The sequence below is a fragment of the Saccostrea cucullata genome, unplaced genomic scaffold, assembly GCF_032062105.1.
Source record: "Saccostrea cucullata isolate Sc308-1 unplaced genomic scaffold, CSIRO_AGI_Scuc_v1 ctg3311, whole genome shotgun sequence".
Lineage (NCBI taxonomy): Eukaryota > Metazoa > Mollusca > Bivalvia > Ostreida > Ostreidae > Saccostrea > Saccostrea cuccullata.
Window position 1 is genome coordinate 1 of NW_026932830.1, and position 21977 is coordinate 21977.

Here is a 21977-nt window from a genome sequence, read left to right on the forward strand (position 1 = left end):
CTGTACCAAAATTGAAATTATACTGTCTTTTGGGTCAATCAGTAATGTGCCTTCTAGCGTAGCTGAGGTGGATTGAAAATGAATTTCGATCTGCAATTTCAATCCGATGTTTTCCACACGTCCGCGTCGAATTGTAGCGCAGCTGAGTTGGATTGAAAATGAATTTGGATCTGCAATTTCAATCCGATGTTTTCCAAACGTTCGCGTCGAATTGTACCCGCCCATTATGCTGTCTATCACTGAGTGTTTTGATTGTAACAGATAGAAATGACGTACGCTGTATATTTCCAATTTTGCCAGTTAATGTTCCGCGGTCTTAACTATCCGTATCCGTATAGGTATCGAAGTATGATATGCATCTCAATCCCGATGACTAAACCATCTGGTTACATTTCCATCGTTTCATGTTTTCTTTTTAACCTCATTTACTAAGAAATGATATGTAGTGTGATATTTTTAATTAAAACATATCAGTTGTTGTATACGCCTTATGCATAATTTTTTTTTGGGGGGGGGGGGGGACGGGGGGGGGGGAGTTTGAAAATAAAATTAGAAAAACAAGCATGATTTTTTTTTATTTAAATGTGTAGAAAATTGTACGAAAATCTCTCTCTCTCCATCCCCCCCCTCTCTCTCTCTCTCTCTTAGGTTATTCATTTTTCATTCTCAAATTAACATTTACAAGAATTTTACACCACATATCCCCAATAATATTTAGTAATATATACAGTTAGACCTCGTAATCTCAAACTTGTAAATTAATTGTAAATTTATACATGTAGTTGTACATTAACTGGGTAAAGATTTAACCATAGTGCAAAACAAATGTGTATGTGGGATTCAGTGAAATGTCCATCCTCTTTTCCTTTCTGAACATGGTACATTTTTAAACAGGTTTTTCTAATTTTTTTTCTATCTCTGGGTCTTCTCTCCATGATTTTGTGTGTATTTAAATTCAAAGAAACAAACTCACTTTTTTTAAAAAATGGAGAGAAGACCCAGAGACCACGTAAAATGAACTTCCCCCCCCCCCCAAAAAAAAACCAAATGTGTGAATGTGGTGCTTCTTTGTCCTTTTAAAATTATCTGCGTATGTGTAGCGGTGGTAACTCAGTAAGTTGGGCTACATGCTCAGAGCACTGGAATCGAAAAGATCTTGGATTCAGCCTGAAATGGGGCATTAATTTTTTTTTTCATGCCATTTTTTTTATTATACCATTTACATGTATTTTATCTGTTTCGTTTTATGTACTGATGTATTTAAATTTTGAATTAGATATATTTTGGTTCATTTTAGTTCTTGGGCGAAATCAATATTTCAATCAGACAGGTGCCCTATTTTCTCACAAATTTCCAAGAGAGAACATTCGTTAAATGTGCACACGGTTTACTTAAAAACACATTTTTAAACAAAATTGAAGAATTGAAAAACTTGCTTAATGTATGACGAAACATTGATGCTCTTATTATAGTTGAAAAATATAATTAATGATAAAAAATTAGGAATCCAAGAAAAGGGTGTCATTTAATTAGGATAAAGAGAAGTAAATGCTGCAAACATGTTTTATTAGTTTCAGGTATTTAAAGAGGTCAATTAAAACATGAACATACATCCAAATAAAGTACAAGCAATAGTAAGTTTTATCTTCAAATTGCATAAAGGAAAGTTGAATAGATTTTTTGCAAAGGAAGTCCAAAATTCGGTGACCATGGTATTTTTCCTGTGCTTAACAACGCAGCTGGATATACTCTTAGAGAAAAAATAAAATTTTGAAGAAAAGAAAGTATACATGACTTTTCAATGACCCATATTAGTTTAATCGCAGCCACTGTGGGATCTGTTTGTCCCCAAAACACATGAAAACAATCAAAGGAAGATTGTACAATGTTAGATATGTCATGTGAAATGAGATTCCTCAGTGCCTTTGGGGCACCCCTAAAGATGAGTATGCTGAGGATTTCTGTTCATAGATTCAGAGACTTGAGACACATGTAACTGGTAACAGGGAATGCCTTTAGGGATTGAAACTATTAAGAATATATATTACGTACTTTTCTTACTTTTAGATGACATGTTGCATTATTTATTGAACGACCCTCGTATAATGTACATGTACACGTACCATGCATCTATATGCATTAAATATTTTAGGTGTTTATTTTTTGTGAAACATTACTACCCTTACCTCCTAGGAAAAACAGACAAAAATGTTACATTCTCACACTTTCAAACTAAATGAAAAAAAAACTATGGACGTGTTTGTAAAATTTGACCAGCTATGTTCAGCCAACCAAATCATGGACATTTAAACCATAAATGTTTCGTACAAATGATTCCTGCAGATCACACGCCAAATGTGCCCATCTTCTTTCAGGTATTTGTGAACCAGATTTGCAAGTTAAAAAAAACTGCAGTATTTCACTTTCTGTGGCATCCATGGCCATAAAACCGTCAGCTCTGTATCTAAAGTGAGCCAGAATTTTGTTTTTATGATTGTATTTTTTGATGATATTTTCAAGGATATCAAAAAGGAGCAGATGACATATCTCGGGGGACGAGACTGTCCCATGCTGGCTCCTAGTATTTGTTTATACAGTTGACCATTGAATTCAAATTCATTGTTTTCTAACAGAATTTGTATTAATTTGGTTAGGTAACTGATATCTAGGATTGGTATTGTAACATCAGTTTGTTTCAATTTTGTGAGTGCTTTTGTTGCAGATTGGATGAGTTCCGTGGCTGTCATGTTAGTATACATGGAAGTTACATCGTAGGTAACTAGCCAGGTTTCGGGTTTCAAATGTAGGGATTCAACTGATAAAGTCTTTGGTATCTCTGACATATGTGTGTTTTGTTTTTGTACTACTGGTACTAGGAAGTAGTGTATGAAATTCCCTATAGGCATTGTAGGGGAGGAGCATTGGGAGATAATTGGCCTCCCCAGTATAATCATTTCACGCTGCAGGGCTTCGACCCCTTTGAAGTTTTCAATGTCAAAGATGCAGATTTCATGTATTTTAGATAGTAAGTATAATCTGTCAGGACGGAATGTAAGGGACTGCGACAGAAATCTGTGAGTAATACTGTCGACTTCAGAATTTATTTGCATTTCACATATAATCTTGTTGATCAGATCGTGTATTTCTTGTGTTCTGTCTTTGTGAATTGCGGCGTAATGAATGCCGTCATTTAATTGTCTTAGTCCCTCCGCTACATAATTTGTGCGGTTCTGAACTACAACACTAGTAGATTTGTCTGCCTTTTTTATTATAATCATTGACTAGTTGCGAAGATTGGTCAGCGCATTCCGCTCTTTTTTGTTAAATTATCTCTAAATTTGTGAAAAAGGATATTACACTGCTCCATTTTGGTTGCATAGAGATAATTTTCTAAAGCTGTGCATGGTGTGTTGCCGGGATTGTGGTTGGTATTGATATACAAGGGATGCAATTGTTTACTGTATATCACTTAATTTTCGCAACACCTTATTTTCCTGAGATAGTCTTGACTCTTTATTAGCGAGATAAAATTTTCACGAATCGTGGTCATTTCTCTATATAATCTTAAGGAATTCTTATATACGCCGGAATGAAAATTTCGCGAGCATACCGTCTCGCGTAATTACGCGAAAATATGATTATCGCGAATAAAAAGTGATTTACAATGTCATCCTCATTTGTATCTTGCATTTCCTTGCTAGTTCATTGAAGCAATAGATATCAAATTCTGTCTTTTATTTTGCGTCCCTGGTGTGGGAATAAATTTGAGACCTTTGCTAAGTAAGGATATTTCAGCTTCAGACAGAGTGTAATCTGAGATATTGAGAACATTGTTATAAGTGTTCTCTGGCGTTTTATTAAAATTAAGTGCGTACTGATTTTTCTATATACTGTCAAGAATTTGTGTTATAGACAAGCGTCTGGATGATCGAGACTACAAATAATGACGAAAAAGTAGTAGCATATAATGAAAAGTAGTATAATGAAAAGTAGTATAATGACAAAATATCATTATATAATGACAAAGTACCATCATATAATGACAAAACACCATCATATAATGATAAAATACCAGCATATAATGATAAAATACCAGCATATAATGATAAAATACCATCATATAATGACAAAATACTATCATATATTGACAAAATACCATCCAATCATATAATGATAATATACCATCGTATAATGATAAAATACCAGCATATAATGACAAAATACCAGTATATAATGATAAAATACCTTCATATAATGACAAAGTACCATCATATAATGATAAACTATCATCATATAATGACAAAATACCATCATATAATGATAAAATACCATCATATAATGACAAACTACCAGCATGTAATGAAAGTTCTCCACATAAGGCAGTTACGGCGTTCCATACTTTCCTAGGATACCGACAACTTTGATCCCTTGGTCTTTACGTTTGACTTATACTTTTAAAAATGTATAACGGTACCTTGGCCATAACTTTTGAACAGGGTGCGCAAGTGTTTTCAAATTGTATTTCTTTATGAAAGGTATTACTTTGGGTACAACTTATTTGATTTGAGTGTGAGAAAGTTTATCCTCTGCTGTGTTGCCATATGGGGCATCAATGTTTTACGAACACATCTTTTCTAAATACTCGTAATTCATTTGTAAATACATGTACTATTGAGAATAAATGTTGATTTTATTTACATTTAAGACATACTGCATCGAAAGATGGATCCCCGTACCAGTGCCCTGGACTTGATACGATGTGACCTGTGTGGGACCGCTGTGGTACAGATGCACTGTGATACATGTCTTGTCAACCTGTGTAAGGCCTGTGTAAGAATACACATGCAATCTGATGAATCCAAAGACCATAAATTCGTCAAATTTCAGTTCAGGAAATCTACCCTCATCTACCCTGGATGTAAATATCATAGCAAACAGCAATGTACAATGTACTGTAATCAATGTGACATTCCTGTTTGTACAAAGTGTCTTGCATCTGATCAACACCTGGGTCATAGTAATAAGTTATCAGAAATCTTAAAGATAGTGGATGATAAAAAGAGCAAAATCATCAAAGATCAAATTGAATTAAAGGAGAAAATTTATCCCACCTATCAGGACATTGCCTCTGATGTACAAAAAAGAATGAGTCAGTTAAAAAAGGAACATGGAGATCTCTCAACAACCATAACAAAACATGGAGAGGACTGGCACAGAGAAATTGAAAAAATTGTCATGAAACTTAAAGATGAAGTTGATGAGATGAAAAACACACAGTTACAAACTCTACAAAAACATCTGGTTGAAATAAATGACAGCCTTTCTGAAATCAAGGATGTAATCAATTCAGTTGAAATGGCTTTAGACACAAATGACACGTCAAAACTGTTCGCTGTTAAGTTAAATTTAGACAGATATAGAAAGCTTCCACAAAAGGTTCTGCCTTCAAATCTGAAATTCTTGCTAGAGAAAATTCAACGAAAAGAACTCAGTAATCTGTTTGGAACTTTATTATCAAGTTCTTTAACTTCAGATGAACATGGTTACAGCATGAAGACAACACAGAAATCACCAGAAACTGGATCCTCTCCTCCAGTCAAACAGCTGCTTGATGAACTAGAGACAGTCATCACCATAGAAACTGGGTATGGAAGCCTTGACAATGTGGCCTGTCTGAGTGATGAAGAAATCTTGATGAGTGGAAATGACGAAACTATGAAAATCTACAATATCAATCAGGGATCACTACTCAAGTCAATCACAACCAAGTCAGGGTACAAACCATCTGACATAGCAGTGACAAAAAGTGGAGATCTAGTTTATACTGATGACAGTGATAGAACTGTGAACATTATAAAGAATGAGAAGATAGAGAAGGTGATCAGATTACAGAACTGGAGACCTGACGGTGTCTGTTGTACCTCCTCTGATGACCTCCTGGTTATCATGGAAAGTGATGATAAACAAACAAAAGTTGTCCGTTACTCTGGCTCCACAGAGAAACAAACCATTCAGTTTGATGATCAAGGTAAACCTCTCTATTCATTTGGTAAATATAACACATACTACATTACTGAGAACAGGAACCTGGATATCTGTGTGTCTGACTATATAGCTAAAGCAGTAGTGGTGGTCAATCAGGCCGGGAAATTGAGATTCAGGTACACTGGACATACTCCTGCTCCAAAGAACAGACCATTCAATCCGCTAGGAATCACCACAGACAGTCAGAGTCACATCCTTACAGCTGATCCTAAAAATGACTGTGTCCACATCATAGACCAGGATGGACAGTTCCTCCGTTACATAGACTGTGGACTGAGTTATCCCTGGGGACTGTGTATAGATACAAATGACAGTCTGTTTGTTGCTCAGATGGAAAACAGACAATTGAAGAAAATCAAATATCTGAAGTGAATTCTGCTTATGTACTGTAGTGAAGCATTTTAATATGGTAATTCACAGTTGAACATTTACAGTTTGTTTTTATAACTATATCTCGTTCAAGCTAAATTAAATGATGATTGTGAATGTTCAGCTGAAATCAAAGTATAATAATATTTCATATACTGAAAAAGTGTATTATTCTATTGTAATCTTATTGAACAACAAATTAATGAAGCTTTCTAAAATGATAATATATTCATGAGGGTTTTTGTGTTCTATAACAAGACTTCATTTAATCCAATATGTTCTATAACAAGACTTCATTTAATCCAATATATTGCTTAAATAGAAAAGATATCCACAAAAAGAAAAACATAATGTACTATAAACTTAAATAGTCTGCAATATATAAATAAAAACTTTGAACTGTTGTTTGAGCTATTATAAATATGTTCTTTGGGAGAAACGGTTTTACTATTTCTCTTTTTTTATACTTAAATCTAATTACTAGTATTTACCAATTAACAATATATCAATTGAATATAATTACTGTATTTTAAAAAAAAAACATTTTAGAAGTATGAAAAAATAAAAATATTTTATTTTCCAATGAAACAGCGATTTTAAAGCTTTCAAATCAGAAGTTAAATATATATATAATTACTTTTAAAAATTGCATGGTAAATTAACAAAGAATGAAATGTTCTACAGTGTGACATAAAAAATCAATATGAAACTTATTTTAAGATAGATAACACAAACAAACTTTTTTCGGATATCGGCAATGTTCCTCAAAGATTTACATTCAAATTTCCTTCCTTCAGTGAATAGTGTCTACCTAATATAATGGGAGAATTTAATAATGATTGGTCATAAGATTACAAAAAAATATACAAAATTTTGTATGGAATTATATAGAAAGCAAAACAAATTCTTAAATCTAAGTACCAAAGAAAATCTACAATATCTTTATATTTTAAGTATTTATTATTTATGACATTTTAAATTAAAATCAATCATAAATTATGTATCAATCCATGCATCTTTTTTTGTATAAAGTACCCTTGAGGAGTAATTGTCTTATTTTTCAGGGTTAGGGTTGATGTGATCAATCAATTGGCTTGCGTCAATAATTTGCCAAAGGCGTTTATGCATTAAATTATCAAGCAAGCCAATCGATTGATCATCGTCATGATATTGAACAAGAGGCCCAGGGGCCACATCGGTCACCTGAGTAACTTGGGTGATGCAGTTCTTTATCAGATTTCCCTCTTGCTATACCTATCATGCCCCCTTCCTGCTTCCCTTTAATGACTTTAATAATTTAAAATTTACCTTACCCTAGGATGCTTCCATATCAGTTTCATCCTTCATGGCCACGTGGTTCTTAATCAGAGGATTCTTAAAAGATTGTTCCTAAATATATCCATGTAAAACTTGGATTCCCTATTGTGGCTCTGCCCTAATTTAATATCTACACTACCCAAGGGTGCTGCCATATAAGTTTCAGTTTTCCTGGCCCAGTGGTTCTTGATAAAAAAGATTTTTAAAGATTTGTACTGCATGTGTATATCCCCATGTAAAACTTGGATTCCCTATCGTGGCCCCGCCCTACCACTGGGGATCATGATTTTTTACAACTTAACATCTACACTACCCAAGGATGCTTCCACATAAGTTTCAGCTTTCTTGGCCCACTGCCTCTTGAGAAGAAGATTTTTAAAGATTTGTTCTATATATTTCTGTGTTAAACTTGGATTACCTATTGTGGCCCATCTTACCCCGGGGGTCATGATTTTAACAATTTGTTATCTACACTACCCAAGGATGCTTCCACATAGGTTTCAGCTTTCCTGGCCAAGTGGTTCTTAAGAAGAAGATTTATTAAATGACCCCTCCTTTTTTATTTTCTTGATCATCTGCCCTTGTAAGGAAACTAGGCATTTCATTTTAACAATTTAAACTCCCCTTCACCCAAGGAAGCTTTGTACAAGTTTCGTTAAAATTGGCCCATTGGTTCTTGAGAAGAAATGGAAAATGTGAAAAGTGTACAGACAGACGGACAGCTAGACAGACGGATGGATGACGGACAAAATGTGATCAGAAAAGCTCATTTGAGCCTTCGGCTCAGGTGAGCTAAACATCTGACAGTTATTAATTGTATTTTCAACATATTTATTCCGCCAATCCACAGGGTACAGACCCCACTTTTTGTCTCTTATTTGTTCCGCCCTGCACTTGATTTTTTTAGCCACACATATCGATGACCAAGTACATTGATGGAGACATAAAGTACATTGACTATTTGTATTTTATCTTGAACAAAGACATTGGAAATGTAAATATATTTCCATGAAGCGTTCTTAAATGTAAGAAAAAATTAATTTAAAATCTGAATTCATTTAAATGTTATTAAAACTTTAAAGTTTTTGGCGGATTTGATTGAATTGACGCATCCTTGCTTTTTCACAAATTTTAACTTTATCATCAATCCTTAGGAAAAGTTGCAATCTTTTTGCGTATAAATGAACAATATTAAAACTTAAATCCACAAAAATAATTTTATTAAGAGTAGAAATATTAGAAAGCAAAAATCCTTTACAAGTATCGTCATTCCGTTGTGTACAGAGTTTAGCACATCAAGCACACTCGTGTTATGTACACAGTTTTTGTAAAAAGGGCCCGAGTTCTGTTATTGTCTGATGTTTACGATTCACTGGATGCGTTCAATCGCCAAAGTCTGCTTACTACAACTGCACGGACTGGCAATATATTGTATGTTAGTTTTCCTTTTGAACATTTCTACTATGAATTATCTGGATTATACATGTAGTATTAATATTTTTCATTAATATACAACAAGTTTGCCTCTTTCCTAAGGATTTAGAATAAAGTTAAAATTTGAGAAAGTGCAAGGATGTGTCAATCAAACCCGCCAAAAAATTCAAATTTTAATAACTTTATAATGAAATAAGATTTTTGATTAATTTTTGTGCGAAATACTTTTAGAATATACGAGGGTTGATCCAAAAGTAATGTCACAACTTCGATAAAATTTCTCCTAGTCGACGTAAATTAACAAAATTTTACATGATGAAAGCTATGTTTATTTTAAATCAGTCCTGAAAAATTCAAATAGAAATGATGTATACTTTTCAAAATATCGAATTAAACACAAAGTGCGATTGTGGTAGTCGCCGCACCTAAATAACGTCATAAAACGGAGATACGACGTCACAAACTTTTAAAAACGCCTTCCCATCGTTTTATTAAAAAAATTGATATTTACAAAACATTCACATATTTTATATTCTTTAAGAACAATTGGCACCTATTGTACACTTTATCTATAATTTAATCCTTCATCAAAATTCTTTGAACAATACCATAACTGTCCATAAGACAATCTTAAAAGTGTCTCATATCACTCAAACTGCCACTAATCCCTTTAACGACAACGTCGACGCCATTGAACGTTTCCAACCGACCTCCTATCTTTCGGTATTTCTGTCCCCAAATGATCATTTATTTACCTATTACCTTCCCAAAATCTCTCAAATCATCTATGAACAAGTCTCTCGTTAACAATCTTTCCTCTGTGAGTTTGATTTACCATCATAACTGTTTCTACTTGTAATTTCCCGATTTTGAAGGAAAAATACATAACAACTCGTTTCGGTGTTTTATTCCATTTCGACATTTCTTTTCTGCAATACATCAGATATAAACAATACTGTTTATGATGAAAAAAAAAACAATGCTGCAATTTAATTTTTAAGTAAAGATTAGAAAATGTCGTAAATTTTGTTTTTTTTTTAAATATTGGACGATTAGACAACTTTTTAGATGCTTTTTTAAATGTGCTTGTCTTTTTTTTTTATTCTAACACTATTAACTTTAAAACGTGACGTTTAGTTGTGACGAGGCGACACCCCCTATGTTTAATGTTTTAAACATCCATAAAATGAATTCAATTTAACATTATTAAATGAAATTTTCAATTTTGATTAAATTTATGTTTAATCATCTTTTGGTGCATTATATTTGATAATATGACGCCAAATATTAAAGATATGGACACAGTGACATTATTTTTGGATCAACCCTCGTATAAGTCGTAATATTATAGAGAAAAATATTAACTTCAAATCTGTTTCCAAGTACCTTTAAATCCAACTAAGAAAATTGGGCAGGATAGAATAAATTAAGAGAAATCTGTCAGACTTAGTTAGGAGAATTTATCATGTATGAACTTGCCTGTGACAAAGAAAGTGTAATTTGATAATTTTTCTTCCATTTGCTGAATTCATCTGAAATTTAGGGGAAAAAATGATATCATTAAAAAACACTGGCTAAAATTTGAATCTATGCACAAATAAAATGATCACTTAAATAATCAATCATTATTGAAATCACCACTAACTTAGAGACTACTTAGACTCGTAAAGCTATTTATATTCCAATTAATTGCTTGGACCCTATATCATCGAGGTTAAACCGATGCCATTGGCAAAAGTCAGGTTACGCATGCGCGAGAATGCTAGAGAGTTTGCCCTTTAGACAGCTTGCACGTAGAATAATTCGCCCTATCCGAATTAGAATATGCCATTCATTGGCAAATCTCGCTTGTAAATTAATTTGCATAACGGCTTTATACATTCATTGGCGAATGCGAATTTCTTTATTATACATATTTATACTTTATCTACAAACCAAACATTGATTCTTTGGCACAAGCATTTTTAGGGAGAACTTGTCGTATATACATGTAACTTAACAACTTGAACTTATATTTATCTTGCTTTTTTTTTAAATTCCGCTTATTTTGAAATAAAAATAAATCCCCAGTTTTTGACTCTCATATTCTTTGCATTAAAATAAGGGTTATATTGAAATCGGCTATATTAAAATTTCGCTTATATTAAAGCCACTGATCGGTCCCCACAGGTGATAATGAGTTGTTTTCATAACGGTTATACTGAAGTACTCCCTGGCGGCTGTCGTTACGTTTGGTGACAGAAATCATGCCTTACTGACCAGTTGATATAAAAAGGTGTGAATAATTAAGTTTTCACCGTATGTGTTTTTATACTGCATGCATTTACGAAATATAATTATTTACTGCTAAATTCTGTCTCTGTGTTTTCATGTATATAATAGGGAAGTATTCAGGCTAAAGGCAACATAGTAAACCCAATAGATCTAGATTAAATACGTACTGTCAATGGCTAATGATAAACCTAAATTCGAAATAGCTAAGAGATCAACCGGTCGGGAGTACACTTACGATGAAATACATGTGTGCAGCGTTTAGCAGTACTCAACAGTTTGACATCGGTGATTTTACTAGACCAATGAAATTTATCAAACACTAATGTAAATCAGATAATAGTTAAACAATGCAGTGTGGCATTCATTTGTCGGTTGCCAACATTGTAAAAAAAATCAAAATTTCACCATGTTCGCAAGACTCAAACCTTCAATGATGGCAATCAAACGCAGTTCATTTTATATTTAATCATATTCTTAAATTTACTCTGAGTACAATATATATTTTTTTCTATTTCAAAATATTGAATGATACTTTATAGACCCTTTTATATTCTAGCAAGTTCTCATTTTGTCTAGAATATTGAACAACAATAGCAAAATCGGGTGACTTCCATAATAAGTATTATAAGGTAGTTATTTTTGTTATGTGCAAGAAAAAGGTCTAAAATTATTGTGTAAACTTTGAAATTCAACATTTAATGAAGAAAAAAGGTTTGGTTTTTTTCAAATTGTTCAGATATGTATGCTTTACATATTTACTCCAAGAAAAGAATTCCGTATCAAATATTGGCATGTATATCCATGCACAAAGTAACGAGAGAAACAATTTTATTTTAGTTGATAAGAAGCACATAGAATTTAAAATGAGAAAAAAAAAATATATTTATACATTGATAATAAAACTGCTTTTTGCTGTTAGGAAATAAATGTAATTCACATTTTTACCCAGTCAAATGCTTGGTTGCTCCCTTCGCTATCCTAGTTAAATTCATCTTATGAAAAAACGTTTTATACAGGGTAGTGACTGTTCCCTCACCAAACGTCATACTTGAAGAGAAAGTCAGTTTTGTGTACATGCATGTACTATGGTAAACTATATTTAACTTTACCTTATTTTTGATAAAGATTCACATGATATACAATTTATCAGTCCATCAAGTTAAATTTGAAAAAATAATTAATAAATGTAATATTTTCATGTATTTACCCAGATAGAAATTCCTATACCAACTCTGGGCTATCTGGAAGGTCCTGGATATATGACGTCATGTGACCTTTGCAAAACTGCCAGGGTACAGCTGTACTGTGACATTTGTGACGTCAACCTCTGTCAATCGTCTTTTGGGAAAATGTTACATCAGAACTGACCAAGCCACACACAGTTGTACGGGTCAGTCAGAGAAAAACCCCTACAGACTTCCCAAAGTGCTTTGTCCATAAAGAAAAGTTATGTGAACTTCTCTGCAAGGATTGTTTCGTCACTGTTTGTAATGAATGTATTGCATCTAAACACAAGCCACACCGATTTCAAACATTAAACACTGTTTAGACATTTTCAAGTCTGAATCTGAAGATTTTTATAAGCATGAACAATACGTTATTCCAAGGCATTATCAGGGCATGCAAATTATTTATTCATGACATAAATATGACGTCAACGTCCGGTGATTTTGGTACTCTATTTTCATTACTGAGGTACTGTTGATGGTGTGTATCTGTATCATTTTGTGAGCCCTAGCAGATTCCATTGAAATGAAGTGATATTCTGTCTTCCTTCTGGTTTTCGTTTTGGGAAAAAAATTCACGTTGTCAGCAAATTTGAGATTATCCAGCAATGTCCACTGAAATAAATAGAGTTCCTCTTATTTTGTATTGTTTTATGGACTTTGAGATTGAATACTGTTCGTTATCCCCGTATCCTTCATAGTATAATGTTACAACTACTTAAGACCGCGTAAGGTCATAAACAGATCCATTTCAGATATAAAAGCAGTTACATGTAGTATCAAGTTACATGACCTAGAGGCAGGTTTCCTCTCTAGTCTTATAACTTAAGAAAAATCAATGAGCTTCAAAAAAGCTTCAAAATAAAACATAAAAAAAAATCAATGAGACACTATTATATCTGTTGTCACCTTAGAAGCTGATTTCTTTAACTCTGTGCACAAAAACATGGCGTTTAAAAAAACCCACACGTGATAGTTGTAGGATCATCTGAAGAAGAAGAAGACAGGGGTACTGAAGGGTATCATCTAAAGAAGAAAAAGACAGGGTACTGAAGGGTACCTTAATGACTATCACCTTTCCTCTTTCTTCTTGTCTTTGACTCTGTTATATAGTTTACCATTACTAACGGGGACGCCACTTCACAGTTGATGCGGTGTACATCAAATTAGACGAAATTTTCGTATATTACTTTTTTTGTAATCAGAAACACGAACAAGACTGCCGAATCAATTAGAGTTATTATGTAAATCACTAAAATTAAAATATTTTATTTGCAAAAATCAAAATAATGTTTACTTTTAATAAATTTGAACAAAAATAAATCACAAAACTCATAAAAATGCTGCTTACTGTGTACATTTTTTGTATTAATATGAAGAAGAATGTATCCAAAATTTTATACATGTTTGAGAATAAACGCACTTGCAGTGGCCTTCAACTCGACTTTTAGGAAGATCGAAACGTATTATAAATTATCAAAGTTCATTTTCATTGATTTCTTTTGTCGGTTCGATATACCAGTGAGCCTGAATTAAACATACTATAATGTCTGACACATATGTTCCATACTAGTATTTAGATATTTTACTTTAAAAAGACGTTAATGATTACCTTACTGCAAATGCTTATGTTAAAAATGATGACTTTAACTATTCAATCATCATCTGCAGTAATATAATTATATCTTCATTACTTGCACACGGGATTTATATCTCTCAGTTGATTTGATACGCAAGGGCATGCTCAATGTACGTATGTGCAATACTAAACCAGGGAAAATTATTCACAAATAAGTTGATAAAACAAGAGGATCAGCATTTTCGTTTAAAGTCATCATTGCGAAAGTTATATGGTCGATACAATGGCATTGCCAGCTAAAACATTTTATGACTGAGTCAAATGCAATGCCGACTGACGTTTTTTATACTATTGGACTTTTACGAGAAGCACAGACTTTTACAGTTGACCGTTTACTTGGACATTTAAACATTCACATACGGAGGTACATGGTGGTCATGGTAATGATGTTAGGATCATTTGTATGTGAAGGCCTGGATTTGAGGGTAGGATGTAGGTTGTCGTTGTCTTCAAAGACAGCTTATCTGTGCTTTGAAATACCCCTTTATTTGCTTTAAATTAATTGTTGAGCTAAATTTTTATCGTAAAAGAGTTCCCGTACACTGTCCTGGTGAGAGTAATGCGTCAACCGTAAAAGTCAGCGCTTCCCGTAAAAGTCCATTAATTTTTGTTAGATTATTATTTATACACTGAATTGTAGAGGAATGTTTTGTTATTTCCTGATCATGATAATGAGCACACGGTGGGTGAGACCGGTTAGCAGGGGATGATCACGTCTCCATGGACTGCTCTGCATTTGAGAATGATATAAGTTTGTTATCTTATTTTGGATTCATCTGATTAAAATTGTCTCAATGTCCCTCAAAGTCCTATATGTGCATTGGACAGGCTCATATAAATAGATAAAAAAATGATTACAGTCATCATCGTCATATGCACATCAAAAAACAAATATTTAAATCACTGTACAAATACATACGAGTTTCAACAGTATAATAACAGGTAGGACCAAAGGACGTTATAAACTATATAAAACACCACTAAATATAAGAACTACTGTAAAGGTATTTATTTACCAAAATCAAATTAAAGCTTTTGGTTTGCTTTTTAGGGTTTTATTTTTTGCTTTTTTTATTTGAAGATTATATTTTTCATTTATGATGACGTTGGTGAAGTATCTATTTTGATTTAAAAGTTTAACAACTTATGTCTTTACAATTGCTCTCAGCAGATAAACGTAAAAAAAGAACTGTTTACGTGAAACGTGTCTCTCTGAGTTGTTTTACTGACATGTGATGAATTACTTAAAGTTTTTTTTTGTCTTAAATTAGCAAAAAGCCATGGATCCACAAACTAGTACCCAAGAAATTCTGCAATGTGTAAATTGTAGTTCCTTTGAGGTAAAGGTTCTCTGTGCGCTTTGTGATGTTAACCTTCGTAGAACATGCATTGGGACACATGTCTTATCAGATGTCACCCGGTGTCATACGTTCGTGGGTTTTTATTTACGAAGTGAAGCTACCATTTTCCCTCGTTGTCCTTCCCACCAAAAGTAAACTTGTGAACTTCACTGCAAAAAATGCAACCTTCCAGTTTGTATAGAATGCACAATTTCAGAGAAACACGAGAATCATACATTTTTAAATATTTTTGATATTTTTAAGAAAAAGCAATCACGATTTAAATCAGACTTGGAAAAACTGAAGAAGGATTTTGCTGAAAAGTATAAAATTCTTCTCTCTGACGTAGAAAATCAAGAGTAATCAAGAGTCTGAAATTGAGGTGGATTTCAAGAATCTTAAAACAGATATTTCTAATAAAAAAAGAAGTGGTACAACGCCATCGAAAGACACTTCAATAACCTTAATTCTGAAATAGCAAACCTGGAAAACAAACACAGAGATGAAATGAAAAGATGCAAGGCCAAAATAAATCAGAATATTCAAAAAGTGGAACAAAATATGGAACAAATAAATAGCATCCTTAAATCAAATAATATTTCTTCATCTCTAAAATTTCAAACAGACTTTGAAATGGAGATTATTCCTCAAGTAGAAATACGTTTACCAACCTTTTCCCCGCTTCGAGTTCCAGAGGAGCTAGTTTCTATGTCGATTGGGTCGCTAACATTTGATGGGGATAAAACAACACCAAGAAATATCAAACCGATTCTTCCACAACCTGGGATTATCGCCAGCGTAGCTACACAATATACCTCTAATCTTTACAACGTAGTAGGCTATAGTAAAAAATAAAAATCTGGACAAGCGGAGATGACTGCTCTATAAAACTATTTCATTCTGATCAGAGAACACCTTTGAAGTCATTCAGAACATTGTCCGGGCATCGTCCAGAAAGCATAGCAATTACAAGAGGCCCAGGGGCCACAGCGCTCACCTGAGCACATCGGGCTTGAATTTAACCCCCCTCCTTTCCAGGCCTTCATCATTTGAAAAAACTAGAATCTACACCACCTGAGGATGATTCCATATAAATATCACTAATCATAGCTTTGAAGTACTTGAAAAGAAGATTTTAAAAGGTTTCCCTATATATCCCTATGTAAAACTTGGGACGACCATTTTGGCCATACCCTAGCCCCTGGGGTCATGATTTGAATACTTGAATCTACACTACCTCAGGATGATTCCACATGAGTTTTATCTTTCCTGGCCCAGTGGTTCTTGAGAAGTATTTTTAGAGATATTTCCTATATATTCCTATGTAAAACTTGGCTCGGCCATTTTGGCCCCACCCTTGCCCCGGGGGTCATGATTTGAACAAACTTGAATCTGCACTACCTGAGGATGATTCCACATGAGTTTCATCTTTCCTGGCCCAGTTGTTCTTGAGAAGGATTTTTAGAGATATTTCCTATATATTCCTATGTAAAACTTGGCTCGGCCATTTTGGCCCCACCCTTTCCCCGGGGGTCATGATTTGAACAAACTTGAATCTGCACTACCTAAGGATGATTCCACATGAGTTTCATCTTTCCTGGCCCAGTTGTTCTTGAGAAGAAGATTTTTAAAGATTTTTCCTATATATTCCTATGTAAAACTTGGCTCGGCCATTTTGGCTCCATCCTTGCCCCGGGGGTCATGATTTGAACAAACTTGAATCTGCACTACCTGAGGATGATTTTACATGAGTTTCATCTTTCCTGGCCCAGTGGTTCTTAAGAAGAAGATTTTTAAAGATTTTTCCTATATATTCCTATGTAAAATTTGGTTTGGCCATTTTGGCCCCACCCTTGCCCCGGGGGTCATGATTTGAAGAAACTTGAATCTACAGTACCTAAGGATGATTCAACTTGAGTTTCATCTTTCCTGTCCTAGTGGTTCTTGAGAAGAAGATTTTTAAAGATTTTTCCTATATATTCCTATGTAAAACTAGGGTCGGCCATTTTGGCCACACCCTTGCCCCGGGGGTCATGATTTGAACAAACTTGAGTCTACACTACCTGAGGATGCTTTCACATGAGTTTCATCTTTCCTGGCCCAGCGGTTCTGGAGAAGAAGATTTTTTAAAAATGCCATTAATTTTTAACAAATTCATGATTATCTCCCCTTGGAAAAGGGCGTGGCCCTTCATTTGAACAAACTTGAATTCCCTTCACCCAAGGATACTTTTTGCCAAGTTTGGTTGAAATTGGCCCAGTGGTTCTTGAGAAGAAGATGAAAATGTGAAAAGTTTACAACGACAACGACAACGACAACGACAACAACGACGACAGACAACGGACAAATTTTGATCAGAAAAGCTCACTTGAGCCTTCGGCTCAGGTGAGCTAATAAGTACTGGACATTTACTGATTATCATGAAAGATCTGTAAATATTCTAAAAGATGAAGAAAATTATCATGTAATCAGACTAGAAAACTTGATACCTCATGGCGTCTGCAAAAACCTCCTCTGGTCATTTCCTTGTTATAATGATCAGCACTGACTATAAACAGTCAAAAGTTGTCTGTTACGTGGATTTCAAAGAGAAACAAACCATTTTTGCTTATAAGGGTATCCCTCCATTTTCTTCGGGAGATTTTAGGGATATATCACTGAGAACAGGAATCTGGATATCTGCGTATCAGACCATGGACAGGGGGTTCAGGTAACCCGACTTAGCTATGTAATTGTGCCATTTAAACGCAATTAATTGGTGTTTTTGAACGTATTTTTTTGCATTATTATTCATAATTTATCTAGAAATTAAATATAATGAATTTTCTACATTGTTTGAACTTTCGTATGATGTGTGTGTTATGTCATTCTGAATAGTTTGTTTTAAGGGTCGAAGTTGTGCTAAAATTGGATACGAGGTTTTCCCTTTTATGCATGGCACTGTAATTTTGTCTCCGCGACGTTGATAGCGTCATTTTGATTGGATTTCCGGGAGACGATTTTCAAGGAATTAACGACATTGACCTATCACAGGAAAGCTTACATTTTGAAGATGAACATTGCTATTGTTGCATGTGCAGAAGTTTATGTATATTCGTTTCAAAGGAAAGAGGTCAATTTTACTACGGTAAGTAATCGAAATATTTTTATGCAACATACACTATTAGAAAGCTGAGAAAATTTCCTATCAGAATATTTGGTTCTGTAATCATCTCGGAAAATAATTCACCCGGATTTCATTCAAAAGACGTCAACCCGACGCAACTTTTGAACAGTTTCTAAGTATCTTTAAATTCATGCACACTTTTGTATCGTAAAACGTGAGATTAAATAATTTTAGACTTATTGGAAAAAAATCTATGAAAACTGTGGTTATTTCCTACTACATAACATAATCAGGGACCTATAGATAACGATCCCTGATATAAATGTACAAATTTGATTCTGCAGCCTGGATTTCCTCTGAATTTTGAAATACTGTCTGTATAATAAATAAAAAACCCGAACTTCAAATGTGATAAAAGAAAATATTTATTTATTGTTTTACTTATAACTATAAAATATTTATAATTTCGTTTGTGAGCATGATACTGAAAACCCCGAACTTCAAATGTGATAAAAGAAAATATTTATTTATTGTTTTACTTATAACTATAAAATATTTATAATTTCGTTTGTGAACATGATACTTTGTGGTTTATTTTTTTTTTTCAGTGAGTATCTTCGGGAATGTGCTAGAATCATTCCATATCATGATTATGTTACCCGCCTGCGGCCGGTAGTAGCAGAAGTCTGAGAGAAACTTAACACTCAACTTTTCCAGGAAGCATGGATAATATATACAATGATTGATTGAAACCGAAATTTGATATCATGTATTTTAAAGATCTATGTAAATTTAAAAATAAAGTTGTGAATTAATTGTAGTAAATTCTTTTTTCCAATTTTTTGCCATTTTCATAATATTGACATCTTTCTTCTTTGCGATGTAAAGACAGAACTCTAACTTTTAGTGACCATATTTTATTACGATCCTTATTTTAATAAATCTTTTAAAAGTAATAAATTGTAAATAATTCATAAAATTTCATTATTTATTCTTAACTCACCTGATTTTGAAAGTATGTTTTCAATAAGACTGTATCGGCCATTTTTACTATTGGCGGCCATATTGGATATTTTGCCGCCATCTTGGATATTTTTTAGCTGACATGAAAACAGAAAATTAGGGCTTGCATAGACCTTTCCGAAAATATGTAGTTTGCCCTACTTCTAGATAAAATTAGACACTATCCTTTAAAAAATACCTAGATTTAACGGGTTTTTCTTCGTACTCGTATGTATAGAAATTTTCTTACATAAAATAGCAGTACTCACAACATTGATAATTTTATAATTTCTGTTCTACTTGGAAATTTTTTCACCAAGTAAAGTTTTTTATATTTCTAAATGTGTCCATGTTAGTTCTAGAATATATTTGATTGAAAATATTTTACCGAAAATTTATACCTGAACCCCCTACCATGGAGCTGGAGCAGTAGTGGTGGTCAATCTGGCCGGGGAACTGAGATTTAGATAACTGGCCTTACTCCAACCATTTGATCCACGAGGAATCATCACCGACAGTCAGAGTCATATTCTTGTAGCTGACATTGAAAATCATTGTGTTCACGTAATCGACCAGAATGGACAATTCCTCCGTTATGTAGAATGTGGGCTAAGTTTTCCGTGGGGACTATTTACTGACGAAAATGACTTGCTACTTGTGGCTCAATATAAGAACAGAAAAAATTTACATGATCACTTATATGCAGTGAAAGTCGTGAGAATAATTATATATCGAAAGTTTATAGAAAATGTGCTTGTGTTCGTCCCATAATGGTGTTATATTAGGTACATGTAAGAAGTACAAAATCTCAAGACTGCGTACAATTAATCATCTGTACACCTAAAAATAATTTCAAATACTTGTACTTTTTAAAAAATATGAATGCTACATGTAACATCCGAATATGATTTCAAATCTTGCAATTCATACAAATAATCATTATTACAGTATCGTTTTATATTTCAAAAGCATACATACATGTATATACATACCATCTGTCTTTAAAGGTACTTGGACACAGATTTGAAGTTAATATTTTCTCATTTTTTCTGTATAATATCACGAATTATATATTTTAATAGCATTTCACACAAAAATTAATTAAAAATCTTATTTCATTTAAAAGTTATTAAAACTTTAAATTTTTTGGCGGGTTTGATTGAAACATCCTTGCACTTTCACAAATTTTAACTTTATTCTTAATCCTTAGGAAACTGGCTTTAGGAAAGGTTATTCTACCTTGGACAATATACTTAGTTTACATTTTCTTACAAACATGGTTATGTCTCTCAAAAAGAAAATTTTTTGTGCTTTTATTGATTTCAAACAGGCATTCGATACTGTGTGGAGAAATGGACTTTGGTACAAACTTTTGAATAATGGCATTAGCGGTAAATGTTTTACTTTTATAAAAAATATGTATAATGAAGTTAAGTCCCTTGTGACTATGAATGGTCTTTCATCTGAATTTTACAATTGTAACATTGGTGTCCGCCAAGGAGAAAATTTATCACCTCTCCTGTTTTCTATGTATATTAATGATTTAGAAGAGTTTCTCGCCAGCAAAAATGTGCATGGACTATCTTTTAGTAATGTAAGCAGCTCAAACTTTGAAGAAAATGATTTTTTTTTTGTATTTTAAATTATTTATTCTGTTCTATGCTGACAATACAGTTATAATGTCTGAGTCTGCAGAGGGTTTACAGCATGCTCTAAATGAGTTTCATTCGTATTGTGTACAATGGAAACTGAACGTCAATGTAGACAAAACAAAAATTATGATTTTTTCGAAAGGTCGATCTGTTAAAAATGTATTTTACTACAATTCTGTTATTGAAACTGTGAACGAATTTAAATATCTAGGTATACTCTTTTCCCGATCAGGTTCATTCTGTAAAACTAAAAAACATTTATGTGAGCAAGCTCAAAAAGCCATGTATGGAATCATACGAAAAATTAGACAATTTAATTTACCAATAGATTGCCAGCTTGATTTGTTCGATAAAGTTGTCACTCCAGTACTTCTGTATGGATGTGAAATATGGGGTTTTGAGAACATTGAAATAATTGAACGCGTTCATCTCAAATTTTTGAAATATATTTTTTAATCTAAAAAGTAGTACTCCTAGATATATGGTTTATGGTGAAACGGGTCGCTTCCCTTTGTATAATTATAACAGTGTATTCAAGAATGATATCCTATTGGGCAAAATTATTGGTAAGCC

The 21977-nt window shown here is 33.3% G+C and overlaps 1 protein-coding gene and 1 long non-coding RNA gene across 2 annotated transcripts; one reads left to right on the forward strand and one right to left on the reverse strand.

Annotated features, from left to right (window-relative positions):
- Positions 1 to 4722: 4722 nt before the first annotated feature.
- LOC134236307 (tripartite motif-containing protein 2-like) lies at positions 4723 to 6417 on the forward strand. The gene is made up of 4 exons (XM_062718485.1): positions 4723 to 4782; positions 4987 to 5149; positions 5249 to 5973; positions 6190 to 6417. The coding sequence occupies exons 1-4, from the start codon at positions 4723 to 4725 to the stop codon at positions 6415 to 6417; spliced, it is 1176 nt and encodes a 391-aa protein (XP_062574469.1).
- A 6940-nt stretch (positions 6418 to 13357) lies between these two features.
- Positions 13358 to 13870, reverse strand: LOC134236310 (uncharacterized). The gene is made up of 3 exons (XR_009985583.1): positions 13716 to 13870; positions 13534 to 13677; positions 13358 to 13489 (listed from the first exon to the last, which is right to left on the reverse strand). It is a non-coding gene; the product is annotated as an uncharacterized LOC134236310 (long non-coding RNA).
- Between the last annotated feature and the right edge of the window lie 8107 nt (positions 13871 to 21977).